The sequence below is a fragment of the Rhodnius prolixus genome, unplaced genomic scaffold (genome assembly GCF_049639745.1).
Source record: "Rhodnius prolixus isolate KJV_2025 unplaced genomic scaffold, Rpr scaffold_2, whole genome shotgun sequence".
Classification (NCBI taxonomy): domain Eukaryota; kingdom Metazoa; phylum Arthropoda; class Insecta; order Hemiptera; family Reduviidae; genus Rhodnius; species Rhodnius prolixus.
The window spans coordinates 4,496,388-4,520,876 of NW_027411592.1; the positions used below are offsets into that span (position 1 = coordinate 4,496,388).

General features: G+C 33.7%; 1 protein-coding gene across 1 annotated transcript in view; it reads right to left on the bottom strand.

Moving 5' to 3' along the window:
- Positions 1–164: 164 nt before the first annotated feature.
- Positions 165–24,489, bottom strand: part of LOC141448763 (cardioacceleratory peptide receptor-like) — a 54,468-nt gene continuing 30,143 nt past the window's right edge. Inside the window, exons 2-10 of the mRNA XM_074117360.1 lie at positions 23,216–23,296; positions 22,769–22,904; positions 21,111–21,214; positions 18,602–18,695; positions 15,641–15,736; positions 14,582–14,758; positions 13,628–13,741; positions 4,141–4,321; positions 165–2,398 (exon numbers count right to left, since the gene is read on the bottom strand). Coding sequence (XP_073973461.1) covers positions 2,194–2,398; positions 4,141–4,321; positions 13,628–13,741; positions 14,582–14,758; positions 15,641–15,736; positions 18,602–18,695; positions 21,111–21,214; positions 22,769–22,904; positions 23,216–23,293 — 1,185 coding nt within the window. The 5' untranslated portion in view covers positions 23,294–23,296 and the 3' untranslated portion in view covers positions 165–2,193. The remainder of the gene's footprint in view (positions 2,399–4,140; positions 4,322–13,627; positions 13,742–14,581; positions 14,759–15,640; positions 15,737–18,601; positions 18,696–21,110; positions 21,215–22,768; positions 22,905–23,215; positions 23,297–24,489) is intronic.

The window sequence follows — 24,489 nt, forward strand, 5'->3', positions numbered from 1 at the left end:
GTTTAATGACTCTATAGTTTCATTATTGCAAATTTATCCGACGGGAAGGCTAGAAAAGAAATTAGTCAAATTATTTGCTTCGCTTGTTGATGCTGCTTACTTGTTTAGTATTGAAGAGGATAGTGTGAATGTAATTCAAATTAAAAAAATAAATTACTCAAAAATTATTGTTAAAATATTTATTTAAAATATCTATAATGCTATTTATACTAACTCATTTGTTTATTTTTAAAATAAACAATGCTAGTAGAACTTAAGTTTGAGACTAGATCAATGACATAAAGATGTTTGGAATACTGATAGAAACAGGGCTATTTACATTCACCCTAACTTGTGAAAATAATAATAATAATATTTGAACATATTTTTATTTCTATACAATTCTGAATATCTACCATTAGTAGTAAATTAAATAATTGTAATCATGCTAATATGATTTTATTTATTTTCTACACATAAAAATAAATTTTTAGCAACGAATAGTATTTTCTTTTGTACTAAGAGTGAATATGCCAAAATATTAAAAAATTTCCAAGATTCACAGCATAATGAGCATAATCCTAAGGTTAAAAAAACTCATACATTCTCTTTTACTTTAATAGTAATTAAGTTTCCATTTTCTAAAATGGCTTACTTCCATTTTACACAACATATTCAAATTGATAAAACATTAAAAAAAAAAAAATTCAATGAAGTTCTTTTAGTTGGCCAATTTTGATAAAAATATTACTGTCGCTGGGACGAAATGTAAAATTTGACATTTCTGTAATTTTTCATTTTGAGTAATGTGAAAAACACTTTTTCGTACTCAGAGGATTAGGTTATTTACTGCATCAGTAAACAGCCCATTGTGACACCCACTAGTTAGAACTATTTTCCCGGTTCTTGTGTAATTAGAGTCTGTTGAGGGACTTGTAGGCTAAATATGAAAGGATGGATTTCTCTTTTCCGTAAAGGGGAACACTGAGTGAAAAACAAGTTGTGTCTTCCTCAGAGTCAGCAAGTCTAGCTCGAATCATAAGTGAAGTCTAAATCTCCTCCGAATTGGTTAATCTACCTCTCTTAATGGATGATACTCCGAAACCAGTCAGGGAGACAATAAATGTGCGAGCAATGACGGCTAAAATAAAAGATATTATCTACCACTGAGAAACAACCAAATTTTTAATAAGTGCAATGGTTACAGTGCTTTGATGCACTGTACTATGCACTATGTCCCATTACTATAATGATTGAAGAGAACTTCCCAAAAAGTAATAAGAGAAAGCCGTATGAGTTATCAGACTAGATTTTTACAATGGAAAACTATCAATGAACTGAGATAGGAATTTGTGTCCCGTTTTACTGCCAAAAGGAAAATTTATTCAAACAATTTATTAAAGTTACAGCTAAGTTTACAAAAACATTTGAAACAGTATAAAAATGTTTGCTTTTTATTTTCCCCCACAAAAGTATACTCTTAAACGAGAATAATAATTAATTTACAATGTTTCACTATTAATTTTATAAAAATAATATAATGCGAAAAATGACCATAATTTTCGATGCGAATAAAAAGAATTTGTGAAGTTTAATAGTACTTTGGCTGAGGAGCAATTCACTTAAAAGACCAAACTAAAATTTTGTTTTTTATAAAAATAAAGTTTTTTTCTTTTATCAAATAAATAAAAATTGAGCGCACTTTGTGAAATGTGCTAGTGACACCATTTTTTGTTTCAAACTTTAACCAAAGTAATTAAATCGTTTATAAAAAAAAGTTTTAGAAAGTTACCATTTTTTGGTCAAATCGTTAAGGTATTGTACGAAAATACTTCTTTTTAAACAAAAGAAAATTATCATAAGGAAACAATTTACAAATAAAAATTCATATAAGATGAGAGATATTTCATGAAGATGAGAGCGTATTATGTAGTACTGCTCGAGTAGCCAGTTTTACTGGCAGTGAGAAAAAAAAACGAGTTACTGAAAACTGTGAACCTTAAAGATGGACATGAGATTGTTTTAAAAACAAATAAATTAATAAAATTGAATAAAATAAGAAGTTTGGAATTGTTTAAAATCTAAACAAAAAATAGAAAACTCACAATGAACGATGACTAAGTTTGTTAAAACAAAATAATAGATTGTAGGGCCAATTGAGCATCGCTTCCTTTTCTTCTCCTTCTTCGTTGAGATTTTAAAAAATTTAATTCTTCACAACAATGTGACATGATGATGTCCTGAACGTCTTAACGAAGTTCTAGACAGATGTGAACCTGGATTGCGCCGGATTGAATGGCTTGTAGTCACAGAGGATGTCAAAGTAGAGCTGAAGTCACCACCAGAATAGCCAAGGCAAGAGTCTTGGCCGAGGTTAGGACAACATCGATTTATTAACCAGGAAAATGGTGGAAGTTTTCTGTTCAGACAGAAAAGCAAGTATTACTAAAAATAGATAAAAGGAAATAATTTGCGTGAATATTCACATTACTTTCTCCTACTATAGTTCTTATTTGTTGAAACACATTCTCTTTGAGACTTTAGCAACAAGTGTGATCTCCATTAACTCTAAAGGTGCACAGAAATGGCATATTAAACGCCAACAAATCCTCCAAGAAATCACTAAAATAAATTTTCTCAGAAAAAAGTATCTGAGATGAAGTCGTTAATGTGCTCAGATTCGTCGCCGTACACGAAGTTCGGAGAAAGAATCCCTGTCTTTAAAAATTTAAATAAAAATACAAAAAGCGTGGCATATAATAGTGTTATGTGAAGTACAAAATGTGTGAACTACAATCCAAGATATAAATTGAGTTTGAACTACAAATACAAACTCTATAAATAATCTAAACTAATCTCACTTGAGTTCGAAATCATCAGTGCCCCAGTTTTGCATAATTGATTTGGTTAAGCAATACAAACAATTCGTTGCTACAAATTATTTAAATCCTTTTTCTCTCTATTTCACTTTTTGTAGATTATTACTCTGTAGTTTGGGGCACTATGCTAAATACATAGACAGAAACTGAAAGGTCTAAATTAAATTCATAAGATTCGTTGGCTACAAATTAAGGTTTCCATAGAGGAATTGTGCCGTAGACAATTTTTCACCTTGGCATTGAATCGCAGGAAATAAGACCCAGAAACTCCGAAGTCACATATTTTTTTTTTAAAAAAAAATTAACGACCTCATTGACTGCCCCGATCTACTCTCTAATCAGCTTCCACCACCCTCTTTTTGCTTTCGCTCTAATTTTTTCTAAACGTGTTTATTCTACGAATTACTCCTGTAGATAATCTACAACCTGATAATTTCTAATTTTTTCACAATCCTCTTCATAAAATGAAAAAGGGTAAGTAAACGAACAGTTTTTAAAGTGTATACATCGTTTAACGTTTAAATTGAAAAGTATAAATTGTACTTTTTGGGTATAAGCTGGACGAGTTTTTGCATCGGATAAAAAGATTTGAATTTGAATATTTATAAAAAGGCGAAAAAACTTCTTGAATTTTGTAATTAATTCTGGCTGTACAGTTTTTTGTTTGTTATAGATTCAAGTGATCTGATTGGATGACTTCAACTATGATGGCTTTTTTGCTTTCTTTTGATGTACGTAAGTAAATAAAGAAAAAAAAAAAAAAATAATAATAAAAATATATATCGTACAGCGGAAAAACAATTTATAAAATTATCTAGTTACTTTATTCTGCTAATTTTGCTGCAAGTATAGTAGCTAATTCATTTTGTTTTTTGTTCATTGCAAAAGTCAGTTGAGTTCATTTAATAAATAAATAAAACAATGAGTATCTGAAGGTAGTTCTTCTCTCACGCATTGCAACAGCTATTAAACGATGCTGTATCTACGAATCGTCAGTGATCCGTTTCAGACTTCCCATCACATGTTACCCTCGCCTCTCAGCCACTCATCAAGAACCGCAATTGAACTGGGCCTTTTTTTTTTTTTTTTTTTTAACTATATAACTCAAGTTTCCAAGATTTTTGGCTCATTTTGTCGTGAAGCGCAACTGAAATTCTATGAAAAATTAAACAAACCTCGAAGAAATTACCTCTTGCAACAATGAACTTTACTAAAGAAAGCCCAGAATGATTTTTACACTTGTTTTTACTTCAATTTATTTTTAATTAATTCTAACACAAACCTTATGCCTCTGCATATCCTTGTAGAAAAGAGACAATAGATAAGTGGATTGGCGGCTGAATTCAGAGGAGCTAGACTTTGTACGAATGATGCAACTGCAATATTAGTCTGAGTTGTTGGAACATATCCATAAACTTGCAACAAGTCAAATATGAAGTATGGTGACCAGCATACAATAAATACTGTAAAAATAAGGAAATTCATAATTGATTATTATTATTAATACTAATTATCAAGATCTTGCAGCAAATATGTCACAAATACTGAATGAAACTTATACCAAAATAGAAATGAAGCATTTGCGAAAGTTTTGAAAAAAGCTGAAAGAAATTTAACTTCATTTACTGCTCACTTTTCAGGACCACACGTTCATTTTCAATGAAACCTCTGATTTAGTGGGGGCTTGATCAGTTTAGCAAGCAAAAGCAATTTGTTAAATATTTCTTAAAATCAATTATAAGGTTTTTCTGCTGATGTGAAGAAGATGATTTAAATATGACACATTCAAGCCCATATACAATCGTTTGTTAAGTTCACTTCTAAATTACACATATTTTTAGACGTTAGGTTGTCCTGACGACATATTTCCAATGATTTTATATTATGTCTTAGTGGAGGTCGAAGAGTTTTTGCTATGAAGGAGTTTGCTCATTAGTCCTCAGTCTAAGTCTATTCTAGTCTATTGAGTCAATTATAGATTATGGGAACTTGTTCGCTACTAATGAAAATAGTTCCAAGATAAGGTGAGTTAGCCTGTTAGCATCTCTCTTAAAATGGGTAAAGTGAGAATCACTGAGCGAAAGCATAGGTAATCTTTCTAAATTTGCCAGAGAGAGAGGTCGTAGCTTTTTTTAGGATGGCGGAAGATCGATTTTGTCTGCACCATATGAACATTGGTTAGTCCTCAATTGTCTCAGTTTGTCGTCCACATATCTCTCAATACCGGACACATCTACATTCTCACAATTTATCCTCAAATAGTTCTCCTCCACACATAATAGAAAAATACTGAACCAAGTCACCTCATCAACTCTCTCTCACTGGCATGATATCTCAGTACAACATTCTACTTCGCAATCTCATCCTCGATCAACAAAGAATATTTCAATTCCTACAGCCCTACAGCCACGGCCTTTCTGAAAAATAACTTTAATATTCAAAAATCACAATATTACTACAGTGTTTAAGAACTCCAACACCTTACATACACTGTACACAAAATTAAAAGTCCATTCACCAAAAATGTTACGCTCAGACGTAATATGCACTACAAGACAAAGAAACCTAACGATACCTTATCTGCTCTCACTAAACTTGCAATACAATTTGGACTTTGACACTTCCACACTTGCAACGAACACCAACTGAAACAAACGTAACATACTAGAAATGATTCATATTAAACAACAAAAAACATCCATTAATTTTAGGTCAGACACCAACAACCTTTTAAATGTATACAACATCTTTCCAGCCGTAACTTAAGTATTACCACATACCTAAGGTTTTCCCAGCCATATTGTTTTCATCCTTCCCTTACCACTATATAAATCCGCTTTTCCATGAATCCTCAACAGTTATGATGATATAGTTGATCACATAACTCTACAAATTTATGTCGTAAGTCAACTCAAAATATTTTTTAAAATTGTCATTTTATTTTTACTATTATTATTTCGGTAATTTTAAATTTTCCACGACTTTTTTATTTATTTTTTACTTCAATTTGGTTTTACAATAATGTTTTATTATTCCTTTGTACAAACTCTGAGGAAGGCAATTAATTTGCCGAAACGTCGTTATAAAAAAAAATGGTCCAAAAATTTTATTGACAGCTCTTCAATATTCCCAAGAAAAGTCTTATCAATTGGTCGAAGACCAAACAATCACTCTAAAATAATATTAAATCAGTATTCCACAATTCACAAAGTCTGCGCTAATATTGTCAGTTCTTCTTTACGTTCGATTGCTGTAAACAATTGTTAGCGACTGAGAGTAAATTGGCAAATTTTTCAATTTTTTGCTTCCTGCATTTGAAGACATTTTAGTGTATTTTTAAATTTATGCCTGATGTTGTGGTATATTTGATATCGATATGATATAGAGATCGATTGAGGAGGAGGGGAGTGGACAGTATGGTTATGTGGAGAGAAGAAAAAGAAAAACGTGTGTGTTTTGTTAAGTTTACATTTACCTTTTTAAAGGAGTACATATCATCTTCCAGGATTTACATGTGTATTATTTACCTGTTCCAAGAAATACATAAAACTGGCGCAGTCGGTAGGACCGTACAAAAAGGAAAAAAAAAGAAGAAAAACTACAGGATTTATCAGGTTACGTTGTTTTTCTAACTATTCTATTAACCTTAATAGCTTACAACAGAATGTCAGAAATCCAAGAACTACAGATTATGGTACGTTCCCTATTAGAAACCGTACAACAACAATGTACATTATTAAAACAAAATGAGTCACCAAATAAAGGAATATCTGGAATTACATTCGATCGCTACGATGAAACAGCGGAAGACTTCGACACATATATTGAGAGACTTTCCGCGTGTTTTGAAGTTCAAGTGGTGCCTGAAGAAAAGAGAGATGCGTGCCTCATATCATTAATCGGGCCAAAATTATTTACCTTATTAAAAAATTTACTATACCCGCATGACTACACTACCAAGAGTTTCAGTGAGATTGCTAAAACTTTACAAGACCACTTGAACCCAAAACCACTGATTATTCCTGCACGTCATGCCTTCCTAAATAGAAAGCAACAAGAAGGAGAATCAGTTCCCCGCTACATGGCAGAATTACGCAAACTGGTCACACCATGTAAATACAATGATACGATGTTAAATACAATGCTAAGAGATGTATTTGTAAGTGGCTTAAAATCAAAAAACATATTAGATAGACTCTTCGAAGAAGATGACATTTTGTTAGAAAAAACACTCCAAATCGCTCTGGCAATTGAAAAGGCAACGCTCGGTACGAATGAAATTTTACAACATGAGGAGGCAGCAGTGAACAAAACTGAAATAAACCCTACAAGAGAATTTCAGAGTCCTAAATTCATATTCCGTTCACCCAATCAAGGGAAGATAAGAACACAAAAAGGAGTTGCTCCTAGAAACCTTATGCGATGCCTTCGATGTGGTAAGGAAAATCACGTGGCCAGGACTTGTCAGGCAAAAAATTTGTTTTGCACTTATTGTAAAACACCTAACCATATATTAGAAGTCTGCTTCCGACGTCAGCGAGATGTGAAAGAAATCAAAGTGCAATGTGAGAAAAACGAAGAATCATCATCCACGGAGTTCGAAGAACCACTACCAATATACGCCCTTCATCACCCAGATTTATCCCCTGTGATATTACCTATCCTTATAAATGACAAAAGGATCCAAATTGAACTAGATACTGGTTCAGCGGCAACAATCTTAAGCAATAAAAGTTTTAAGACGATACCTAGTTTAGGCAGTGGCAAGCTTAACCCAACAGCTATAACCTTTAGAAGCTACAATAAGGAAGTCATAAGACCACTGGGCGAGACCGCCGTCAAGGTACAACATAAAGGAACTACATAAACATTAAAATTATTCGTTGTTCAAGAGGATTATTCTCCTATAATGGGCCGGGATTGGATCCGACAACTAAACATATTGCCAATCAATAACTGCGACGCGAATGTCAATAATATTCAAATTGATGCAACCGTGAACGAACTCTTGAATAAGTACGATTCATTATTTGGAAGTAGTGTTAAGCCTGTTAAAAATTATAATTATAACATTAGTTTAAAGAATGACGCAAGGCCAGTCTTCAAACGAGCTCGACCTGTTCCATTCACTTTGTTGCCAAGTGTAGAAAAGGAGTTACAACGCCTTGAAGACGAAGGTGTAATCAGCAAGACCACATTTTCAGAATGGGCAACTCCAGTAGTGCCAGTGCGGAAACCAAATGGTGATATCCGCCTTTGCGCAGACTACAGTAGTACGGTAAATCCCCAGATTACAGTTCCGCAACATCCCTTCCCTGGTTACGAAGGGGTTTTTGTGAAACTAAATGGAGGAAAATTGTTCTCAACTCTGGATGTAACAACTGCGTTTCTACATATCCCTGTAACAGAAGATTCTTCTAAAATACTTACGATCAATACTCACAAGGGACTTTACAATGTACATCGTCTCCTCTATGGAGTCAGTTCAGCACCTGCAGTTTGGCAAAGGTACATAGAAAGCGTCGTTAAGGATATTCCAGGGGTATGCGTGGTACATGATGACACAATTGTCACGGGTGAATCTACCCAAGAACACTTAGCGAGATTAGAAGAACTCTTCAAAAGACTTACAGAACACGGAATTAATATCAACGCAACTAAATGCAAATTTCTGCAGAAGGAAGTAAAATTCCTGGGACACACAATATGCACCGAAGGTATCAAAAAGACATCTGAAATGGTGGACGCCATTTTAAAATGTAGAATACCTTCCACGGTTAAAGAAGTGAAATCCTTTATGGGAATGGTAAAATTTTACGCACGGTTTTGTGAAAGACTCTCTACATTGGCCGAGCCACTATACGAGTTAACCCGCTCGAGCGTACCATTCAAATGGACAAAAATACATTCCGATGCCTTCGAAAAAGTCAAAGAAGAAATCGCTTCAGAAAGAGTTCTGGTACATTACAACCCGAAATTACCTCTACTACTCTCGGTTGATGCTTCCCCTGTAGGGATTTGCGCGGTACTTGCACACCCCATAGACAGTGTAGAGCGACCCATAGCGTTTGCCTCAAGGACACTGAACAGCAGCGAAAAAACTACTCCCAAATAGACAAGGAAGCATTGGCCATTCGTTGGGGAGTTGAAAAGTTTTTTTGTTACCTATATGGCAGGAAGTTCACCCTAATAACGGATCATAGACCACTTATACAAATTTTTGGGAACAACCAAAAGCTACCTGTACTCAGCGCTACGAGACTGTCACGCTATTCCCTGTATCTTCAAATGTTTGATTTTGACATACGTTATAGAAGGTCCGAACAACATGGGAACGCGGACCTTTTATCAAGGCTTCCGCTAACATCCAGGGACCTACAGGACCTACAACAGGACTGTTTTAACAAAATAGAGGATACTACAGTATTTAATCTCGAGCAGATCAACATATTACCAATTACACATAAGGACATCCAGAAGGCAACAATATAAGATAAAGACCTGAAGGACTTATATGAAAAACTAAAAATAGGAATCCCAGTCGGACCAAACAACTATAATTTCTCCATCCAAAGTGGCTGCATTTTCTATGGCATTAGGGTATATGTCCCAACAAGGTACCGAACCAAGGTGTTAGAAGAGCTCCATTTAGGACATATTGGTATTGTGAAGATGAAGGCATTAGCCCGCTCAGTTGTCTACTGGCCAAATATCGACAAAGACATTGAACAACTGTGCTACAACTGCAAGGACTGTGCCTTAGTCCAGAAAGAACCCGCCAAAGTAAATACACATTACTGGGAATATCCATCCCATCCGTGGGAGCGCATACATATAAACTTCGCGGGTCCCTTCTTGGGACATACCTTCCTTTTGGTAGTAGACGCTCACTCCAAATGGCTAGAAGTCTTTATCGTGTCATCAACAACATCTCAAGCCACCATCTCAATACTTCAATCGCTTTTCGCCAGATATGGACTTCCAAGAACCCTAGTTTCAGACAACGGGTCCGCCTTCACTAGCCTAGACTTCCAAAATTTCGTAAGATTATATGGAATAAAACATATTACGAGTGCTCCTTTTCATCCAGCTTCAAATGGGCAAGCCGAACGTTACGTTCACACTTTGAAACAGGGCCTAAGGACCCTAAGGGATCTACCAGGAACCTTACAACACCGCCTAAACACCTTCCTTTTCTCATATCGCCGATCCCCAAATATCACAACAGGCGAATCGCCCGCGAAACGTTTCCTCAACCGTGAGATTAGGTCACGATTGGATATCCTAAAACCAGACCCGATAAAAGATGTAGTTGACAAAATGAGAAAGGATAACGTCGTATTTTCCGATAGGTCAAAGAGGTTCCTATAAGGACAAAGAGTAGCCGTCCGCAACTATAATTCACCAAATAAGAAGTGGACCTTCGGAACGGTTGGTAAACAAGGATGGCTGTCTTCACTATACTATCGATGTAAATGGGCACTTACTGAGACGCCACATCGATCAAATACGGCCCTGTGGCCAGTCTTTCGTTGTGGCCGATAAAGAGACTATAAATTCTTCGAGATACATAGCTACGCAACCTTCAGGACTAACCGATGGGAGCCCTCCAGTTAGTCTGACAGATCAAGACATGCCAAGGGAGACCAGAGAAACACCACCAGCCAGTCCACCCAGCCCGGCTCCTACGCATCATCCGGAACGTGAAGCGACCCGTACGAATTCTCCAGTTGTCCCTGCAGAGCTGCGACGTTCCAAAAGGACCCAGAAGAAGGTTGAAAGGTTAAATCTCTAAAGTAAATGTGTATGTTTGTATCATTTATGTATCTTCTTGTTTTTCAACATTACTTTTCTCTTATACTCCTCCTATCATTATCTTGTTTTGAATTGTTAAAGAAGGAAGAGATGTGGTATATTTGATATCGATATGATATAGAGATCGATTGAGGAGGAGGGGAGTGGACAGTATGGTTATGTGGAGAGAAGAAAAAGAAAAACGTGTGTGTTTTGTTAAGTTTACATTTACCTTTTTAAAGGAATACATATCATCTTCCAGGATTTACATGTGTATTATTTACCTGTACCAAGAAATACATAAAAGATGTAATAAACAGGACCTAAAAATACCAACAAAACTTACAACCACCTACAGCAAGTGATTCATGAAATGTGCATTCTACGGTTTTTTCCCGAGGTTGATGAAGACGAATTAAAACAATAAATAAATAAAATACTTCGTCATACTATGTTCCTGATGAATTCAATGAGAATGTAATTAGATGTCATTTTGTACTTTTCCTCTTTAAATTAATAATTTTTAATTAAAAATCAAATACAATTAATACTTTTAATTAAATCTCATGATAAAGAATTACATGTATAGATATAAAATTCAATAAAAGCTGTCAAAAACAGGCATCTAACGGTTTTAGAATGTTGTCTCGCCTGAGTTGGGATACTTTCCAACACTTGGAAGAAACGATTTAAATTGTTCTTTTATAATAGGGTCCTTGTATTGTATGAAAAATTAATTATGTGCCAAAACAATTTGCAACTGGCATTCTTCTTTTCTTGTAGGTCTGCACCCTCCTTCCTCGTCCCTTAAAGGGGCGATTCTACATCTTGTTATCTGCCACCAGCTTTTCCCTAAACGACCCGAGTGTCCTCCAAATATTTTCCACTATCAGTTATGTAACTTTTCTAAGGAACATGGCTTAACCATGAGAACCGACCTCAGAGATGTTCTTCCCTCAACTTACTACTTATTCTTCTTAATTTTATCCCGGATCAAGTACGCTTTATTTCAACGCACTATTAAAATTATTTAACGCACTATTTAGCAACTTCTCTTATAAGATGATAGTCTCATTCCACGAAAAGCCCTGCTTAACTTAAAAGTCATCGCAATTTCTCATTAACCGCCTCAACTGCAAGACTCTTATTGAAGAAATATTTCTTAAGGCGGCTAAGCTCAGAATAGGCAATTAATCTTCCAAGCTCTAAAAAGAACAGTTAATTTCTTTACTCTCTGCACAATAGGTTCTTCTGTGAGCCTGAGCTTAAAGGGCAGTCCAAGGCAAAACTTGGAATGACTCTGTTCCATCCAAAAACTTCCAGAAACTGCATGAAATAAAAATATAGTATGAAATAATTAGTTTAATTTATTTTAGTCAAAAGAAAAACTACCTGAATGAGGCAAGTATACCAATTATTATTTTTTCATTGCTAAATTATTCATTTAAAATGGTTTAATAAAGATATATACATAAAAATTGATTATTATATTTATTAATTGGTTTATATTGTGTAAATTTATGCAGGTTAATTTCATGAGAAAATGTTACATTTTTTAGGTTAATGATTATGATCTATTGATTAAAAGAAAAATGAATGAAAACAAATAAAAGAATATGTCTTTTTCTCTACGATAAAGACAAGTGGAATGAACATTATTTCATTGTTTTTTTGACAGTACGCATCACTATCCGAACTCCTTGCGCATATTTAAAGTAAGATGCTTTTTGAAATCATTAAAAATTAGTATTAGGAATAAACATGATCTTTTATTATCACAATACCAATATATAGATATTTCATTTAATTTTTCACATAGTCGACATTATCATTGCTTATAGCGTGTAACTTAACCCATTTTTTACTAGTTCAACTCCATAATTTTGTCACTGGAATTTTTTGTATTTGAGATCTGCCTTAATGCCTTTTTTGGGAAAACTGGTGGTCCGAAAAAATCGACAAGGAAGAACTCCCGAAGGTAACCGAGTCCAAGATATCACATGAAAATAATGTACTTTTCTTTCTTTACTTTTAAATTAAACGGGTCAATCACTGAAAATAAACTAGACTAAAAATGATTAAATGCGTTTTTTATTTTTTCGAAATTTCCCGCCGTTAAAAAAAAAAGTGGGTGGAGCATATAACTCTGGTCACCCTGTATATAATATATACTATAAGTAAATATAAATGAAGAAATGTAGGTGCGTGAAGAGCGGGAGTAGAGACACTACCCAGCGGTACAACAGGATATCGATGATATTCTTCAGACCTCAAGACCACCGGCGATTCAGTCGGCGTTGTGGATTGTCTGGAATGACAAAAGAGGCGAGAGACTGTACAAATAGATTAGAGCAATGAGAGAGAGTGGTTTGGAACTTGTTCTATTTCGTCTTGGCAAGTTGTACGAATGGGATGTTGTGGCCGTTGTGACGAGTAAGGTTAGTCACGTAGAAAGGAGCGTCAACTATCTGTCGGAGTAGTTTTGATTTGAATGTTTGTACTATACTATGTTAGAAGGTTTGGCTGAACTCCACAGCTCTAGTCCATATGTTCACACTATACATCAATCGTTAGAGTTTAATAGACAATGTGGAGCGCCATCAAGCAAAGTATTCATAATTTAGTAGTTTAAAAAAATTACCATTTTGAAGAATATAATACGCTTAGACATATTTGATAAAGATATGCATTAACCCTTTATACCAGCTTCTGAAATTCTCCATGTTATCCCTGGTCTCTTTTTATATCAAATTCTAATTAGCTCTCTTAAAATTCATTAACAATAACACTCCTACTAAGATTTATGAAATTAATTTCACAGTTATCAAATTAAACTCAATGGTGTAATTGTCACATTCATTCCAACAGTGCGATTAGGAGCGCCAACTGTCCGTGATGATTGCGAAAGAGAAAGAAATAAGGAAACATAATTGTTCTTAAAGAAAATTACTACCTAAGTTAGTTGAACAACTTACCAAACACAATGACAAAAGTCATTTTGATAGTTTTGACTTTAGCTCTCGGAATTAATCCCCTAGAGCTGGCTCTTCTTGTATCTTGATCCATTCTAACTTTTTCGTTAACAAACCCTGCATTTGATAACATTATGAAAGAAACAGAAATAAATTCTAAAATTAAAATAAAATAACAATAAATTACAGAATTTCAAATTTAATCTTGGTTGGAAAGGTAAATTACATTTCTTTAACAGTTTTACCTCTATAGCAGAGAGTATGGTGCCTCGAGGTCGACGGTTAAAAGAAGTTTGTAGTAATTTAATTAGAGAAAATATTTATTCATTAGCCAGTTTTTCTTGTTTAGAACCAGTTTTAAAATTAATGGAAACCGACGAACTTAGCTTAGTTGCAACAGAAATATTTCTTACAGTGAGTGATTCCATTTAAAATTTTACTAAAAATTCCAGTTGATAAAGTATTCGAAGGTCCTAAATTTTCCAAGTTAAAATTTATAAAAAGAACCGCCTAAGATTATCAATATTTCAAAAGTGGCGCTTTCCATAATTTGAGAAAGAAATGAATAACTAATTCATTTGAAAACTATTCATTTCATTGAGGCTACTTCAAACTCAAACGAAATAAATAGCAACACACTTATTGTGCCAAAGTGATGGGATAGGCTGAGAGTTCTTGTTTTGGAAAAGGAAAAACCACAACCTTTAGGCCTTTCTCCTGTTTTCAGACTCCATCAAAGAGACGGCAGCGGAGAAAAGCTTAACAGATCCTCTGGTGCTTTAGGCCTGACGCCAGTCCCATTGAATCTTACATATATTTCGTTAAACTGCATTTTTTTTAACGAACCGAGGATGAGAAAAATTACAGTAATTTGATTTACATTAATCAATAATAAAAAAACAAATTTTCTAAAAATTATGACATTAAAAGATCTTGAAATGTAGTTGAATGACTGACCGTTATTTGGCTTGATCATAATGAGGCGGCCGCTTTTGCTCCATATTGTAGATACAATGATGGCGTAGCAAGCAGAGATAATTAGTGCTGGTATCAAGAACAAGACGACACTGACCACAGTCATATACACTTGCCACTGCCACGGTTCGGCAAGTTCGATCCAACACTGAAGGTGACCTGCACACATTTGGCAATTCCTGGGAAAATATGCAGTTGTAGGAGGCAAATGGATTATTATTGTATATATTTTTTTCAAAAAACACTTCTTCCAATCTAAATATTCAAATTCTCTTTCAATTTTTATCTTCCATTCTAGGATCGTCCATAAAGTTAGAACGAACATTTCAATAGTTCTCAACTAATACACCACTTTTTTCTGATTATTACAAGAAAATTAAATGTATCCCATTGAAGAATATAATTTGAACAAAAATGTTACATTTGATAATTTACTTTATGATTTCAAAATAAAGCACCAGCAGTCGGAGATTTAACTCGTGCATGGGACCAAGGAACAGCTTAAGGTCCCTTATGGTACTAGTATCTCAATAAGTTTTCAAAAAACATTGAAAATAGGAGCATATTGGAACCGGAAGACAACGAAGTCTATACTCATATAACATCACTTTGTAAGCTTAACACCAGCAAATTCAGTTCTGGTTTCTCTTTCCGCCCCTTCTTTGCAGCAAAATGATCAATTTGAAGAACAGATTGTGAATTGGCATAAGAGTAGGAGTTATTTAATCACGGTGAACTCTAAATTATAAATGAACGATAAAGTAATGAAAGGTAGGTCTGCAAGTGATGTTTTGATTTGGTCATAAAGGTTTTTAATGTTGAGAAATTTTGTTCACCAAGCGCCACAAAAAAAGTTTTCATAATCAGCAAAACTCAACTTATCATTTCAGATAAACCTACAATTTCAAAAATTTTAGCAGGAAGTGAAAATAAATATAATAAAATATGTGATTGATCATTAATTATTAGAGAATTAGATTTTGAACTTGATTTTTACACAGCGATGTACAATAATAGAAATTAAGTGTAAACTGCGATTACCTTGTACTAATTTCTCTTCATAGAGCACCAGTATTGGCAGGGAAAAGACAGCACTCAGGATCCAAGCTAGGGCTACTAACATTTTGGCTCTTCTCCCTGAAATTTATCCTACATTTTGTACATACAAATTAAGAAGAAATCACATAAAATATGAGCGCAAATCCTTGTCATTATTTTATTTCTCTTTAAAGGTACATATCATGCAGCATTCTGAGGGGCATTCAATCTGTACACCTCGTGGTGGCGCCCGAACAAACAAGGAACATGCCACGATATGAGTCGCCGAATGATTGACGATTAACATAAATTGATCATTTATCTTGAATTAAGCCGTTTATTATCCGTTGAATAACCGATTATTTACTCACAGTAATTAATTTTGCCATTAATTACTGTTACCAAAATACACCTCTTGGCCACAGTGGCGTACAATATCTGGCCAACCTTCGTAGAATAATTTAACCATTATTAGTCTGATATCGCGGAATCTAAAGTACTTTCCTAAGTTTTACCTCATTTCAGCAGGAAAATAATCTTTACATTTTGGACTGATTATATCGATTAAACAAATAAATAATGACTAAGTATATTCAAAACTAACGATTCACTAATATTCCAGGAAGCCTAGTAAACTGGCAGCGATTTTCAGTCAGAGCTAGTTGCACACTCTTGTGCTGCTGAGACGATAAGCGATTCTACTGTCATAACTTTCCTGTAATACGGCCTTAATTTAAGGCAGGGTGATATTCTGATAAGTGTTGTAAATCTTGGTCGAGTGGCCGAACATTTGGGACAAAAAAGTAAAGAGATAGCAGCGCCATCGTATTCACGAAGCAAAATGCCGGAGCATGCAGCCAACAAAGGAGGAGCTACAGATGTAAACCTCAGATGGTGGAGAGGAAATTTATTGTCAACCACTCGCTTAAATACGAAACGAACCATTGCACCTTAAATTGGTCGACTGAAGAGATATCTTTAAATTCACTGACAACTTTTTAGCTCACCTCAGTTAAGGGTGAAATAATTATTTTTGATTTAATTTGATGATATCATTTACCCTAATTTGCATTAAGAACTTAATATTCACTCTTTGACCAGATGAGCTGATTACTTTGGACCATTCTTATACTGAATTAAGTTCCCAATCTGATATAATAGCAAATGGCATTGTAAAACTTTTGGACATTTTTAGGAAGGATATTAAAGAACAATAAAAGAAACAATTGAATCAGCAATAACTAATTTAAGTATTGCTGAAATTCGAATAGGAAAAATGAAATATATGTATGTAGCTGGGACAAGAAGGTAAGGAATTGATGGAAATAATGATAAAACAAGATGAAAATCTATATAACGAGAAAATAACCTAATGTGTTTTGGGTTACAAAAACAGATGCAAAAAGCACTGAACTGGAAAATATTTTTTTAGATTCGAATAAGAAAAAGATATCTGTCGAACTGGAGAGAAATAACGTAAATTATGTTGGACGACTTGGCAAACGTAGAACAAAAACACGAACGACAGTGGTGTCCCAGAGGACTGTAGTAGAAAAAGATTTGCAGAATTCAGCAAAATTGGAAAGCACTAATATTTTTGTTGACGAGGATTATTTATAATAAGGAATTTTTAGGCAGCGTATGGAAATAATCTCAGAGAATCCTGCTTGCTACCCAAATAATAATAATAAAAAAATCGATTAGTTATAAATGAAGAATCGCAGTATATTTCTGAAATCTTAGAACAAGATTCTTAAAAAGATATAAATGAAAAGGTAGCAAAAGTTAGTACTCGTACTTCAATGAAGAATGTGAACAAAATTAGGAGAAAAAGTGTTATGGACGTCGTAAGGTAGATCCTCAGAAGCATCAAAATGAGAAGAAAAAGAAAAAATAATTAACAATAATTATAAATTTATTTATTATTTATTTATAATAATAAACACTATGAAAGCTCTAAAAATCAATTACAGTAATGGAGAGGAAATATCTGCCATCTGGCTATTAAACATTTAACAAGTTATTAGAGATATTAGAACTAAAAAAATATAAAATTGATACTAAAAGGTTTCTCTAAAAACGAAAAAAAAACAGATTGTATTGAAATAGAAAATGGGAAGCAGTTTACTTCTACGGTAGTGGTGATTAAGGAGAACTGGATTTTTGATAAATAAACAAATAAACTCCTTCAAAACGATCTTTCATAGGATTTCTAAATTACCGTAAAATATCATTAGATCTAATAATAAATACCATAAAATCTCATGAAACCTAATAGTAGATTAAAAATTAACATGCAATGCACCAGCAGAGTAAATAGAAGAAATATATAGTCTGCTTTAAGCCGCTTTTAAGGAAGACTTATACAGATATCTGATTATGAAAAGAAATATGAACGCTAAAGAAAGGAAATCATGAAGAAGAAGTAGCAATGATTTTGAAGAAACGAGAAAGGCTTGTTACGATAAATCGAGGCACCCAAATTTCTAATTCTACTTTAATTTTTAGATATTTTCGGGGGATTTTGACCCTCCACTTGGTACGCCAAGCCTGCCAGCAATACTACTTAATGAACACATTCAATCTTGACATAAGAAGGGCAGCTACATGCCGCCAACTCACATATACAACAGTTAATATCTGCTCTAGTAATCGAAGCTTTTTCTCTGCATTTTTTATTTCTATTACTTTCTATTAACTCACTTCAGCATTGGAGGTCTCGTCCTGCCGGTCTTCTTTAAAATCATTTCTCCATTGTCCTTATTTCTTATTACTTTCCTCGTAAATATTTACATTTTAGTATTTTTCCATTTGTAAAAAATAAATATTTTATCTAACCGAGTACTTTATAACGTTCTAGGCACACCAACAGATTGCAAAACTTTACCCTATTTGAAAGCAAACTAAAATACTTTTAATAGACTCATTTTATATTTTAGAAAACTAAATTGTTTTAATACTCACAACTTCCTGTAAACTTCATTGGATGTTTGATGGCATCATAACGGTCTATACTGAGTGCAACCAATACATAAGTGGAAGAATAAGTAACCAGCACCTGCGGTTTTGTTAGCCATTATAACAATAATTGTTGTTAAGTAACCATTTCAAACCCTTAAATTAATGTAATGAATTACTTCTGCGGATATCATAAGTACATATATTGGCATTGAAGTTCGACAGTAGAGCACATTAAAGTGTGGCAGATATACAAAGTCCATATTTCAATAATTTTAATAAGAATGCGGTTAGAAAAAATAAAAAATACTAGAAAAATATTAACTTTTCACATTTAAAGGGCAATTTTTCTATATCTTTGTTGAATTAAGGTTTTAGCTCACAAAAAAATAATTAAAATAAATCATCCTTAGTGAGCTTTTTAATATTGGTCTCTAGCTAGAAAAAATAGAAGTTTATATTTCTATAAAAAGGCAGCGTGACTTAGAAAAGCGTACCTGCTCTGGAATCGAGTCTGAGATTGTAAACATACCGCATTTATGACAAAAAGTTAGCGGCGGGCGAATAAGAAACACAAGAAATCACCTCAGTATTTAGTGGATCTGGCAGCAAATCGGTGGGAGGAACATATATACTTTGACGGGAAGGAACAGCTAGTTCAGGGTTGTAGCTGATGATCAAAAACGTCATTTAATAATAAAGATATCTTAAGGCTTACTCGCCACAATAGATCCTTGGGGTGTCGCGGTGGCGTAGGCTGAACAGCCAATTCCCCCGGTAGAATCTATCTATCTAAGGCTTACTCATTACATAACGGTTGGTTTCTAAACTTTCTGTATCGTCGCCCCTTCTTTTTTCTTCATAAATTGTAATTGTCCTGCATTTTTTTAAAGTTTAACTTTAATGTACATTCTTATATTAAAATTAATATAATAATATAATTAAAACAGTCTGATAGAACGGTTGTATAAGGGATGATCGCCAAAAACCTGCATGAAAAAGTGTTATAACCACCTACTTTTCCTACAAAAGTTTAATTTTTTCTTAAAAAAATAAAGGGCAAATCCTCGATTATAACTTCTATTTTTTTCAACACAGATCAAATTGATTTCAAGAAAAATGTTGCTGACAATGAACAAAAACGGCATTTTCAAAAATGATGGTTCTTCTTGTTCCTATTTTTGATAACAACAAACGCGTAAACCGATTTATAAGAATGAGGTGTCTGTCGTCCAATTCAAAATTTCATGTACCTGTGTTTTGGGGGGTCTTATTACAATTAATTCAATGGATCACAAAAAAATCTTCTGAATTTTGCTAAGTTCTAAGAAGAACGACTATTTATTATAGTGTAACAGTTAAAATGCCGACTATTTCTCTCAACTTGCTTATTTTACGGTCTAATTAAATTTATAATCTGGTTTTACTTAACAAATGTATTTCTTATGAAAGCTGCTCGCTCCATTGCATTTGTGTGGGTCCCTAGGGAGCGCGTACAACAGTTTGGATAACGTTGACTAAATCATCTTCAAATGATTGACAATTGCTTGAAATTCCATCCAATTTAAAGCTTTTGTTTTACTTTTTTTTTATGTTACGCGAAGGACTAACATTATAGTAATTTCCTGAACTCCCGCACATTTTTTATTTTTACAATATTTCCTACAATGGCAATTCCAAAGTCTGATATGAGGTTTTTATAGAACATGAAACCCTTAACCTTTACAGTTAATAAACACAATTTTTCCCTTTCACCAAGAAGAAGGCCAATAGGAAATGGAATTGCAATCTAATCTATGATTGTTCCTACAGTAGATTGAGTATTGAGGAGTTAAACACGCTGGTCCAGAATAAAAGCTTAATTTAAAAGGAAAAATAATTCTATTTTGAATCCACAGAACTAAACTTTTCCTAGCAAACTTAAATGATGATATTGAGCTCAAACAAAATTATTTATATGTCGAAATAGCTACTCTGGAAAATCAGTTCAACTAGGCCCAACGTCAAGAACACTTCTTACCATGCATTACTGTAAAAATCTAGTTAGTTTGGACCATTTGGAACACCACATCTGTCTGTGATTTCAGACGCTGTAGGAACTTGAGGTGAAACCTTGTTTTCTTCAACCACATGCAACGGACTAGCCCAATGGTTCTTCGATGAGCAGCATGTCTTTGCAGTGCAAATACTCATTAACAGCCTGTTTTTTCCTGAGTGAAATTAGACTTCTTGCGCGTTAAACGCGCGTCTGCGCGTATGAACGAATATCATCTTAAAACAGGATTCCATTTTAGGTTTCGCGATCCCGAGAATGCGAGGCTTAAGATACCCAGGTCTAGGAAGATTTAGATCATTAAATTATGAAGAAGACTCACTTTCTTTTTTGTAAAATAGTAACTAAATGATGAAACAATAGACAAATATGAAAATCTCGAAATTAAATCGTTGTATTTGTAAATAAATAAATAAAAGTACAGTTATACAAAAAATAAGTTTAGTGAAGAAAAACTCTCACCTGTAAATATCTTATGAACTTGCAAGCAAGATTGCCGGCGTGCCAAGATATTGTTATCCTCCAGACAATGTCTGTCAACACACTAATCAGACCAACAGCAAGATCTGTAATTTGATTTGCAGTAAATGCTTTTTATCTGGTCATGAAAATTTAGTCCTTTGAAAAAATAAAATATACTATATTAATGAGTCCCTTTGTGCGCTTTATAGAATGAAATGGACGGACACTGACTGATATATTGGGCTGAAAAAGAATATTTATGTACTTCTTCCTTTGAGACCCTTTTCAGAATTCTTATTTCCCTTTCCTCTAAAAGTAAAGTTATCTCTTTTTATCTAGTTATCTAGTGAAGCTATTATTATCTAGCTTTAGATAATGCAGCACGATAAAGAGTTTATTTCTTCATTGAACAAGCAGACTGCATTTTCGATTAACTCCACACACTTTCATTTTTTGGTACCCACTTTAGATACGTTAGCTGGAAGCTGGATAGAATTGATCAAAAAAAAAAGATATCCCAGTTGATGAAGCTTGCATAAAAAATACCTTTTTAGTTAAGTCAGTTTTACATAACATGTTGGCATAAGAAAACAGCATTCGCATATTTTGAAATAGCGAGATTCTATCTCACGAAAGATGCGTCAGTTTCAATGATTTTCAATATATTAATAGATCTTGTGTTCAACTTTACGGCTACATAAAAATAATCCCAAAGTTAAAACTGTTCGATTAAATTTTTCAACGGTAATCCACTTGTTGGTGGATTTTGTTTAAGTTATATTATACACGTTAAGACGTCTAGTTTTAAACGCAGAGGTTCAGAAAAATACAAATTCTTCCCTTTCTTGGTTTCTAATTCTAACATCGTATTTTTATGCCAATTATATATTATAAATATTAGTTCGGATAGTTATGGATGTGGAGCCAGTTATATCCAGGCTTCCTTACTAAGGAAGTTAGGCTCTTAAAATTAACAAAGGTTATAAAAATTTGTAATTAGAACTTCACCCGAATTATATGTTCTTTAAATTGCCTTTCGAATTGTTTTAAATTTCTCGAATGATGTGTAACGCCGACACACACTTCGAGTAATTTACTTTGGATTAAGTTATATTATTGGTAATTATTTTAAAATTTGAGATTATGTGGACTCCTAAAAAGATCATATATCATTATTTTTTCAAATCTCTGGAGTAGCTCATTTCTGAGGAATAAGGAGGGTCCTGGCGTTCCTTTCTCCATGGACGATTAATATTAGTTATCACTTATCACATAGGAAATTACAGTTATCTTGACCGAAATGAGAGTAACAAACTTCTATGACTATAAATACTTAATACTGCAATTGGCTATCAAAATAATATTATGGGAATTCAAACTCCTCATTTCAAGCATTTCTTCAAAATATACAACCCTTCTAGCGATTTAAAGCTTCAATACAAATACGATAAAATTTATATAAAAAATAAAACAAAGAAGAGCAATCACAAATAAGTTTACGACTTATTTCCGCTGGAAAAGATCTTCAATAAACTAATTATATAATTGATAACAATATAATGGAAGAAAATATATAAAATATAATTAGATCATTGGCACAGTAACAAACTTGAATAGAAATCGGAAAAATATTAATGAAAAGTCAGTACAATATTTACCAGCAATTGCAAGTTGCATAATAAAGTAGTTCATTCTTGATTTTCTATTTTTAGAGAATGCTAGTGCCAGGAGCACGGCAGAATTTCCCAGCACAATCATTAGGAAGAGTGTCCAGAGTACTGCCAGCTGTCCCGTCTGCAAAGTCCATTCAGTGTGAAGATACTACACCATTAAATGTTCTCTACAAAGCCTTAGTAGTTAAGCGGATCGCAACTAGGAACTTACTTCTACATCTACGCTCATAGCCAAACCAAGTTCTTCTAGATTTGAACTTGCCAATAGAATCACTAAAGGTTACGTTATCAGAATTAGAACAACATTGAGGTGGATAAATCTAGACTAATCTATCAGTAATCACATATAACATATTTAGCGAGAGTTAAAAAAAGCGAAGAGTTATGTCAGAATTTCAACATAGAAGATGAAGAGTTAAAACGGTCACTCACTGCGTAGAAGTAAAATGTGTTTATTTCTTCAGTGCCATTGGCTTGTGGGGCAGTAGTGCTGGTTTCTTCCAAGTTCATAGCCTGAAACATGGCAACATCACTTTCTTAATTACAGTTCTTTGTTGGAATCAAATAACTGAAACTGTCTAGTCATATAATCAAACACTTAAATTGATTTTTTAGGAATACACATGTATTTACTAGGTTGAGACTTTATTGGAACTTATTCTAATACAAAGTTACCACTTTAGATGACTGCGTGACCTCATACAGGAACCATGATTAACTCATTACCACGGAAAGCATTGCTACCAAAACCGTTAAACGTTTTTACAAGTAATAGTTGCATAAAGTTTATGAAACCTTAAGGTGTGGTTTCTGAGAAAATCAATGAAAAAACCTCAGGAACTTGGTAAGTCAAACAAACTTGGTAACACTTGGTAAGTGCTAAATATGTTGTAGAACAAATTGTAATAAGTTGTAAAGCTCACGACTTCCTCCCTTACTCCAATTATTACTATTTATTGTTAACGAAAATTTGCTTTTAAATCTAGTTTCCCTCAGATAAAATGGTGGCAGGCACAGATGCTTTGGATACTTAAAGTATCCGCAACGTATAAACCAACATGCCGATGGCCACCATTTGATAAACTTCGGCTTCCAAAGAATTAGCGTGTTAAAATTAAAAAGTTTAAAATTGTCCTCTGAAGAAGAGTCAAGAAGGGTAAAGTTGTTTAAACGGTATTCTTTCAAGGATGCACCCCTAGTAGCTGCAGTACAATAAACGGTATTCTTTCAAGGATGCACCCATAGTAGTTGCAGTACACTAAACTGGAGTAGGAAAGCTGCAAAGCCCAAAATTGGGATTTGGTAATAATTATAATTTAAATTTAGATTAATTTTTATATATTATACTGTATAATTGAATATGAAATTATTACCGTTGGTTTATGAGATTATAAATATTTTTGAGCTGGCTTATCTTCTCTTAAGCAAATAGGTGGCTTCTTACTATATTCTACGAGGGCTGGCCAGGAAATCCCAGAGGATCTCTTGTTGCACAAATAATTACTACTTAAGTTGAATAGTAGCATGATTCAAATTCTGATTTGTTTTATCTTTCTATAGTTTACTATGTCTGAGAAAAGTCAAAGTTTAGAGTATTCAAGATATTAAAAAAAAAGATGATCTGCAGCTAATCATCTTGAATGGAGAGAGAGCTAGGGCACAAACAAACGAGCTGCTCAAACGTTGGTTTCAAAATTAGATGCACA